At 35.5% G+C, this 10,320-nt stretch overlaps 1 protein-coding gene across 4 annotated transcripts in view; it reads right to left on the bottom strand.

The window, feature by feature from the left end:
* LOC119837715 (protein pangolin, isoforms A/H/I/S) overlaps positions 1 to 10,320 on the bottom strand; it is a 124,706-nt gene that overhangs the window by 7,046 nt on the left and 107,340 nt on the right. For 2 of the 4 annotated variants that reach the window (XM_038363451.1, XM_038363449.1), the window contains exons 5-10: positions 9,852 to 9,975; positions 9,258 to 9,354; positions 8,692 to 8,787; positions 7,593 to 7,703; positions 1,938 to 2,136; positions 228 to 381 (exon numbers count right to left, since the gene is read on the bottom strand). In XM_038363451.1, coding sequence (XP_038219379.1) covers positions 228 to 381; positions 1,938 to 2,136; positions 7,593 to 7,703; positions 8,692 to 8,787; positions 9,258 to 9,354; positions 9,852 to 9,975 — 781 coding nt within the window. Of the gene's footprint in view, positions 1 to 227; positions 382 to 1,052; positions 1,219 to 1,937; positions 2,137 to 7,592; positions 7,704 to 8,691; positions 8,788 to 9,257; positions 9,355 to 9,851; positions 9,976 to 10,320 lie in introns of all 4 variants that reach the window. The other 2 variants (XM_038363450.1, XM_038363448.1) reach the window with 1 other exon arrangement.

Below are 10,320 nucleotides of genomic sequence, written 5' to 3'. Positions count from 1 at the left end.
GGAAGGCAACCGACGTCTCTAGCTAATCCTTTATTAATTGACCTCATTTTTAATGAGCCTGAACGACGGGCCATCGCGTACGAGACGTCCGTTGCTGACCATGTGAGGATAGCGGATCGTGACCGAGTTTTGTAATATTCAATTTTTCGACTGCAGTTGGTCGCCTATTTAGTGGGAATGCGGGAAGGAGGCGGAGAGGAGTGGCTGCGGTCGTTGTAAGGCAATACCTCCATCGGTTGTCTCCTGTTTTCGTTTCCTCTTCTTGCCCCTTTGCGTATTAGCCCTAGACGACCAATCGGGATAGAGCTGCATGTGCAGTTGGCGCTCACGCCGCGCCAACTCGTAATACTTGGCTTGTTCCTCGCGGCCAAGGGCATGCCACTGTACCGAACGCCGCAATATGGAAAGAAAAGAGAAATGCACATCGACGGTGGTTCGCGAGCGCGCCCTATTTCTGGTGCTAGAAAAACAGCCCGCACTGAGCGTACCCCATTACAATTTTGAACCTACTACGCCCCGATAATGAGAATGGCCAATTAGTTCCTCACAGAACCTATTCTGCGCTCGGTGTCGCGCTTCGACATAGATCAAACCAATATAGTTTCCGATCGGCGAACGGGATAAGGAACACGAGTACACGTCACTCGACGACTACAATACACAGAACACGCAACAGCTAAAGCGCGGGGCGAGGTCCGTGCGCCGGGCCCCGGGCTCCAGGGCGCCGGGCCCCGCGCCGGGACCCCGCCCCGCGCCCTGTGGACAACGGTTCCGGCCGCTTTTCTAGCACAGGCACCACCGGCCGCCGTACTAACACATTAGAGTAACACCACACACGCACACTCACATACAGGGACGGGTCACGGGTCACGGGTCACGGGTGCTTGTTAACGAGCCGGTTAGTTCGTGTTAGGAGCCCTGGACGGCGCAAGCAAAGTCCCCGGGCATGTTAGTGAGGGAGTGCGAGTCTCGCTCGGGAGGGAAGGGGTAAGCGAGTGTACAAGCGTCGACGTGACAACCCATCCCCCGTCGGGTCTCCAAGGGTCCAATACCTCCCAGTTCAGCGGGACCGCGGTCCTTTTTCCGTTTTTTCTTTTTGGAACCGTAACCGTAGTTGTCCCGGGCGCTCCAGCCGGGGTACAGCTGCATATGGAGCTGCCTCTCTTGTCTCGCTTTCTCATAGTACTTTGCCTGCTCCTCACGACTCAAGGAATGCCACTGCGTACGATGATGTTATTGTATTACGGGTTCCCCAGCGAAGTGGAGCCGTGGACGTCCAATCGGCTTGGACGTCCACGCTGCTACTCTTGTTAGGAATACGACGACGGTCACGCGAAATGCCGCCTGATTATTATTCAGTACGTAGCGAGTAGATGCGCGATCGCGCGGTCCATTGTGTCGCGACGCGGCTCTGTTTACGCGAGAGTCGGCGCGCCCCGAGTCGTATTCCTAACAAGATTAACAATGAGCACATCATCAAAACAGATTCATTTGGGGAATATTTCCAGGAAAATCAACATTGTTGACACAGGTGCGTGAAAAGTAACCGTATAGGATATCAAACGAATCACACGCAACGGGAGCGCTTGTAAAAATAAATTTTCTATTATACGGATTGTTGATTTCTGCCACAATCGAGTTATCTTCACCCAATTAGGTTACTCATTAATCTATAAACTATTTAAAACTGTGAAATTTCCAACAAAAAAAAAAAAACAATTAACTCTCAAAACAAACTAGAACGAAATGTCTAAACACAATTTAACACTTATTAAATGCGAATTTTAACTGCGCAAAGTATTCATTTAAATTTCAAAATATTTCTCAAAAAATGAAAAAAGTTATATTTAACCATGAACAAAACATCGAAATCTCTTTCGTTTATCTCACACGTTTATAGCAAAAACCAACGGACCAGCACGGGGCTATGGACTCACCCGTCTTCCAAGTATCTGGTTGATGGCAGCTGACTCCTTGAGCGTGCACTCCGCCACCACCTTCGCCCGCATCTCCTTCATGTACAGCATGAAAGCGTTTAGGGGCTTCTTTATGTGGGGCTTCTTGTTCTGCTCCTTGTTGGAGCCGCTGGAGGCATCTGACGGCTTCTCGCTGGAGTTACTGCTTTTCTCTTGCGACCTGGAAACGTTGGTTGGGCGTGATGATATCGGTGATGACCGGTATCGAAATCATCACAAATCTATCTTAAAAGATTAAGGTAATGGTTGCCTGGTAGAGATAGATGGCTTTTAGCCATAAGGCCGCCATTTATGTACTAGTTTTAAGATTCTGTTTTTAATTTTATCACTTTTTTATATTTTTGTAAGTGTGCAATATAAAATAAATAAATAAATAATAAAGTATGTCAAAATCGATTCTTAAGAAGACATACAAACATACAGCTATATAAAAGCATGTTAAAAGGCTATTACTTTGCATGGTATATAATAATTTTTATACATTGCACATTATTTTTAGATTTATATACATTTATAACCTGCACATGATATAAATATTTATTAACATGTTGGGATTCGAACCCAATGTAAGTTACGGTACAGATCATTGAACCGAACTCCACTCGTAAAATAACCCTATTAATCGATTTCTGAACCGGATAATAATAATCGAGAAGATAACACGAAATTATCGATGTAGGCCGCACAATCGAGACTCCCACATCGATACAAATCGATTAACATAACCAAGGTGTTAACGACACACAGACGGACGACAATAAACAAGCGAGCGTCCGGTTGGATAGAGGCGTTTCCGGTGTGCACATCGCCATACAAACACTTGTCTGTTACACGTTCGACTAAAGATGATGTATTCATTGGATGATCTTCGGCAATTGAACGCATGTTAATTGTTAATTTCTGTTATAATTATTGTTTTTAATTGCGAAAATATACTTATTCTTTTTATTAGATGGATGATTTCGATTGTTTCTTTCTACTATCCTACTATCCTACTAGTCCTACTAATATTATAAATGCGAAAGTTTGTAAGGATGTGTGTATGTTTGTTGCTCTCTCACACAAAAACTACTGAACCAATTGCAGTGAAATTTGGTACGTAGACAGCTGGACAATTGGAATAACATATAGGTAACTTTTTATTCCGATATTCCTACGAGATATGGACTTACGCGGGTGGAACCGTGGGGCGCAGCTAGTTAGATTATATTTTAAAAGTTTGAAGTGTTATATACATATAATTTAAAATTTATTTCAAATTTAATATTATGACAATACATTAGTGACACTAAAATTCTTAATGTTCTGACTCATATCGTTTCGTATTATCTATTTTACAGTGAAAAAGTAGTTACATTAAAGAAGAAAAATCGTGTTAAAATTAATAATCACGAAAGATACAGGAATCCTGAATAATGACTTCCTGTAACCGCAGGAATAGAATCTATTAAATATATTGTCACCATTATAGTGCGCTTCTACACTGGCACTAAGATATCGAAGGGAGAAATACGATTTGAGATAAAAAAAAAATAATACTTTAGCCTACTACACTGAAAGATTCGATAAAAATTATTCTACATATCAATTGACTATAACGCGTTAAATTTTTATTAAAATTGGTTCAATCATTTTTGCACATACATAATTTTTTTTCATAAATTAGTATACAGACGACATTAAACAACGTTTATATAATGCTAGGTTACATTATTATAACCTATATTAAGTACTAAGCATTCATCTTACAAGATACAAAAGCATGCTTATTATATATAACATTACATCTATTATTCATTAAATATATTAATCTATTCTTATGATATATCATATTAATCCGATATCGAGTATAACAGTGTGCACGTGCCCTTAGCTAACTGGAACGCATCAAATATAGACTTTTCATTAGATTAGTTCTGAGAAAACACCAAATGAATGTGTAACTTCCTTTATGTGGAAGTTTAAAAATGTGTAAAACTAAAAATAATAAAAAGGAGTAAATCGAAATGGATTATAGATTGTTTCCGTTCGTTTGAATTTATGTAGACGTACGTTATTTTATTATGAAAATAGTTTTACATTATTTTGTTGTATTCTTTATTTTTAATTATTATTATAACTGTATACACATACGTACGTATTTGAATGTATGGAATATTTATTTTGTTTGTATCCAATTCACATACTAATTTACATAAGTAATTATTCATCCAATTAATCTATAATAAAGCTATTTATATTAAAAGGCATAACGTCATACACAAATTCAAAATGGCGAACGTCAACTGATGAAAATACTCATAGAAATCTAGTATATTCCTCGTAACCTTGGCAAAATATTAATTCTCCGATAACAATACTGGCCACGAGAAAACTTACCTAACCTAACAATTTATAATCTATGACATAAGAGGTCATCGAACTTACGTACATACAAGAACAAAAGCTAATTTTCGTCAAAATCACTGCCGTAAGTTAATCTAAAGTGGTCGCTTATCGCGAGACATTGTGCCCGTTACCTCGCTCGTCTCATATATCATCTTAATTAAATTTCTCCGCCGGCAGCTTATTTACATGATTGTACCTGCCTTTTTTTTTTTTTTTTTTTTTTTTTTTTATTGTGTGATAGGGAAGCGCTTGACTACCATCTCGCCTGGTGGTAAGCGTAGATGTAGCCTAAGATGGAGCGCGCTTCCCTAGAAGGTACCTGTTCACTCTACTTTTGAAGATCCCCAGAGCCTGCCTTATGAGTGTGTGCGCGTACGTAAGCGTGTACGTGCGAGCGCGGGAGATTTAAATTTCGAATAGAGAATGTATTCTTTTTTTTTTGAAATGGCAATGATTTTATTTTTGGCACACTGATGTGTCGGTTTGGAAACTTTGTACATATGTAAATTCGAAAATAAAATGGTGATGGTTGAATATTATTCCGTTAAATGTGAAGTGAACGAAATTTATAATAATAATATACTGAAAATACATGGAAATAAATATCTAATTGCAATATTATATATATACCATTATTATTAAAGCAATAATTCGCATTTTTAACAATTTGTCGTAAGAATTTGAAACTTAAAATGAGTCATAATAATGAGTTATCAAACGAGAATGTCTTTTAGATTTCTTTTTAAATACTTAAAGTCGAACCCGCTACGACTGCGGCCACACGATCGCATGCATGTTTGGAGGCTTGCGCTAAACGGGCGACGCGTTGAAAGGTGTTATATTACAAATAACATGCCATTGACTTGTTTTCGTATGAAATATTCGTTTTTATCGCTGTTGATTTTACTTTTGCATCTGTATATAAATACGTTATTATATATCAAACTAGCACATAAATAACTTTAAATTATGTTATTAAAAAATAATGAATATAACATATGTGAAAGTTTGTTTGTTTGGATGTTTGTCTGTCAATCACACTGAAACTACTCAACGGATTTTGATGAAATTTTGTATACAGACAGGGTATGAGCTGAATTGGGTGCTAGGATACTTTTTATCCTAATTAAAGGCTCCCTTAGGATTAAACAGGAATCTTAATATCCGGGCGGAGCCGGGACGAGCGTCTTGTGTGTTATATATGTTTAATGTTTTTATGTACATATTTTTAAGAAGGAAATTCATTTTTATTGCAAGTACTTAGCTATGAATTACAGACCTAGGTGTAAACGATATTAAAGGCTATCAATTAAGTTTTAAAAACTAATTAATATGACACTAACAGAATATTCCAGATCTTTAGTAGTCGTGAGAACATTCACACAAACGAATCTCGTATCAATTAGATGCATTCTTTTGTTACAATTATACACATTATGGCAAAGAGGTAAAGTGTGCTAAAGTATGAAATTTAGCGTATACATGTTTGTATTGGTGTGGGTGAAAAATATGGATTTTTCTGATATTTAACGTAAATGATGAAAATAGCACACATCCTTTTTTATTTTTTCTAAAATCATCACAAATGCTTTAACAATTATTTATAAAGTTCTAAATTTGCTCATAAAATTACATATTCCCTAAAAAATTAAACATAAAACGTAATGTAATTCAAGGATACCTTATAATATTCAATTAATAACCATAATTTAACAGAATATTTAGTAAGGAGCACATAATTTTTTTTTTTTCGAACAAAATTTCAAAAATAGAATCAATTAGAATATAAACTACAATTAGCTCAGCGAGCATCTGTCCCACGCCCCCGCTATCTGGGATCTACTGCGATACTATCCCCCTAATGGATGTAATAATATCAATTGTAACAACGGAAAGCTTTAGTCAAGGCTGCCATGTCGACATTATTATCGAATTATGTAGGGTTTTATACTTTTTAATTTATTTTTTATATTTTTTTTAGTAGGCAATAAAATAACATAAAAATCGTGGTCTACCGACTGCGCCAGCCGGGCGGGCAAATTGTTTTTTTTTTCGTATGTGTAAATTGTACAATAAAGAGATTAAATAAATAAATAACATCAATGCCACTTACACGAAGCGATCTTAAGCGTAAAAATACCTGAGTAAATCTTTGTTACTCTTTCGATAAATAATTTATTCATTGCCAAATCTTGATTTAATGAAAAACTTTGAATACAGAGATAAGTATATTTATGATAAACTTCACGCGAAGCCTGGACGGAATTGAAAAAATATAAAGTAGTTTATGACAAGGTAAATTACTCAATTACCAAACCAAGCCCGAAAGCAAAGCATGCTATACTTAAAAAAAAAGTAGTAAAGTTTGATCGTTTTTATCAGCATTTACACATGTATTATTAACTCGATGGAAACTTTAAAATCACACCCTTACAACTTTATCGCGACACCGATCACCCTCTACGCACATAGTAGCTAATAATTTGTAATCCATCGACAAACGGACAAATCGTTTTCTATATTATTACGTGCGCGTGACTCGCGTATTAAGCTACTCCACGCATTGTTGCAGTGCTCTATTAGCTAATTTTATCGTTGGTAGAAACCTTATGAGGTGTTTTTGCGATTTTTTTGTGTGGAGATTTCAAGTATCCAGTGGTATTGTTATTACTGTATTATTTATTTATTTAAACGCTTACGTACTAGATTTTTTGAAAGATATATATATATATATATATATACGTAGTAAAACGCTAAAAGCTCCACTATTTGTTGGTTATGATGTCAATTTATTTATTTAGTTATTTTCATCCAACGAATATCGTCATTAGCCCATATATGTTCCCACTGCTGGGACACAGGCCTCCTATGAGGGTTCAGGCCATAATCCACCACGCTGGCCAAGTGAGGGTTGGCAGATGTCACATGTCGTCGAACTTTTGATTCTTGGACATGCCGGTTTCCTCACGATGTTTTCCTTCACCGTTTTAAGCAGTGGTGATGTTATTCACATGTGCAGATAAATTGAAAAATCAATTTATTTCCTGCACGCTCGCCCGGTCTCGAACCCCGGCTTATCGATTTTGAAGTCCGAGGTTCTCACCACTGAGCCACCACTGCTTCCAACGAATATACTTTAACGATTTAATAATTTTATGACATTTTAATAACAATTTAATTCTATTTTTTATACGAAGCTTTTAGCAATGAAATACTTATTTCTCTTACCTTGAATGGTGTGTGAACAGGTCAGACTTGGAGGGGGGCGGGGGCACGAGCGCGGGGCCCAGTCCGAGCCCCAAGCCCCCGCCCAGTGTCGGCGAAAACCGGTATAATTCACTGTAGAAAGAAATGCTTTGCCTTAAATTAAATTGTTACTATTTTCGTTATTAAGTTGATCAGAAGAAACAAAAAAAAAAAACGAGTTTACATGAGACAGGAATAATGTGTAGCTTTTTGTAAAAGGTTATTTTTAATTACTGACCTAGTTTTTAGATTACCTTAAAACATAAAACTAATTAATGATAAAGACGCATTTATAAGTTTTATTTATAATATTAGTGAAGGTATTATAGAATATTTATTTTATCTCGACGTTTCAATATATTAAACTTATGTAATACAATTCATAAAATGCAATTAAAATTCATTTTCTTATGTAATTTAATGAGTTATTTAGAATAATATGTTCTTACGTTCCAGTATAAAAATTGTAAAAGTTGTCTAAAATGTAATGTACTTATGAAAATATATTTAAAAATACCTCACCAAGTATTCCACACTGTTTTAACATCTATTTATTAATATAACAACTATTTTTAAAAACACAATGTCACGATAAAAAACGCGCGATAAAAGTAATAAATTACAATAGGAGTCAAAGATAAGACGAAAACCATTTGTGAAATTAAGAAGTCGTGTCCGATTCATAATTAGTCGGTTATCGTAACGATAATCGGTTTGATCGATGTTTTCTGCGAATTTCGCGTAAATACTGGTGTAATGATAATTCTTATCTGCTTACGGAATATTGTGGTTTTTTACTTGTCTGTAATAACGTATGGACTTACACTGGAATATGTTATTGAAAAATATATATTATACTATGAAAAAATACTCCTTGCAGTTGGTAAAATGAAACATAAATAAGGTCTAAGTATAAAGTTACAATAATTAGTAGATATTTGAAACTTCGTTTGGTTATTAGAATTACAATTTAAAAGATCTCTTATAGTTTATCAAAAATGTAAATTTCCGCTTTTATAGGACGATCGTTAAAACTTCGACAGCTCTTAGTCTATCTGTCTACCGGTCTATTAGCACTTACCTTGATAGACTAGATGTGCTGATTGGTAGCGACGTGGGGTACGGACTCCGGAAACCACTTGCCGCCGAAGATATTGGGTACATGCTAGGAGTGTGCCTGTAAAAACGAGACATGTTGTATATTTTGATAGTTAAAGGCTAAGAGCCGGGTGATTAATTAATTTTGGAAAGTGTGTTAAATGTAGTATATATAATAATGGAGACTCATTTTTTTTAAATATTCAAATTAAGTTAATGACGTAATATAAAGATAGTAAGGTTTTTTTTTCAAATATTAATACGAAGTTACTTAACTCGATAAATAAAGCGGTATACAATTTCTAACAGTGAATAATTATAGAGTCAAAGCGTAAATTTTTTTTATTGCAATAAGTTACTATCGCGTTTATATACTATTTAAACTTCTTAAGTGACTAGACAGTTAGCTAACTAGAATAATATAGACTGAAGGTAAATTTTCAAATATTTGGTAAGAATTGGCAAAAGAATTACAATACAATTAGACTACAAAACTGAATAACTATAAATCATATTATCTATATCTATACAAATATCTATATCACTTACCACGAGGCAGCAACCTGCGACATCTCCGGGCTGAGCATGGGGTAAGGGTAGGTGCCCCCGGGGAAGGGGTACATGGGTGTCCGCGCTAGACCCGCCGCTATAATACATATTTGTTACTTTATATACATACTATACGTGTATTTATTGTGCGAGGATCCTTATGGATAATATATACGATAGAAATATAAGGCTTGAGTTGTTTTGTATGACAAAAACGATTTATTTACCATATAGGCATCATCTTACAGGAGAATGTTTTATTTCGATTGATTTTAAGCAACATTTCTTTACCTATGTATAAAACTAGCGGTCTGCCCCGGCTTTAGCTATGTATATTTTACAGTACTCAAGTAACGCAATAAGCTTTGCAATTGCTCCAGAAGATCTTGAAATTAGCGTCATCAAACAAAGAAACAAACTCTTCAGGTTTATAAATAAGTACATATAGAAGTATACATTACATCTGTAACATTTGTGTAAAATTAACTTGAAGGTTTATTGTAACTATATGTGTGAGCTGTTACTTTTACCATTTCTTAAAGTTCGTTCTTAATAAAAATAAAAAATAAAAAAAAAACAGAAATTTATATTTACCCAATTTAGAGTCTAGCTGATAAGGAGGGGGGATGCCCATGTGCGCTGGTGGGGGTTGACCAAGGTCACCACCGGGGCAAAATAACGAGAGGCTACCACCCGCTGGTAGACCCATCTTGCCCGCCTGTAACAAAAAAAAGGTTTAGTATGTTTGTGTACCTGAAATCATATAAAAATCTTAGGATTTTGTATGATTTAGTTACAAAGTGTTAGTATAGAAATACACAACACTTTGAAACTCGCATTATAAACGATGATAAATACAGATAAAAAAGAATATAACATATAATTAGTTTATCAGAATTCATTATTTATTTTAATTTACAGCGATCTGCATAGGCTTTCTTTGAAAACTTATTTTTTATTACCTTAAAAATAAAACCTAAATCCTAAATATTACAACAAATAAAAAATACCGAAATATACACTATTCGGTTAAAAGGGTTATACACCCTTTATCTATAATAAT

The sequence above is a fragment of the Zerene cesonia genome, chromosome 28 (assembly GCF_012273895.1).
Source record: "Zerene cesonia ecotype Mississippi chromosome 28, Zerene_cesonia_1.1, whole genome shotgun sequence".
Taxonomy (NCBI): domain Eukaryota; kingdom Metazoa; phylum Arthropoda; class Insecta; order Lepidoptera; family Pieridae; genus Zerene; species Zerene cesonia.
Note: the sequence above shows the minus strand (reverse complement) of the source record. Positions and strands in the feature narration are given on the sequence as shown.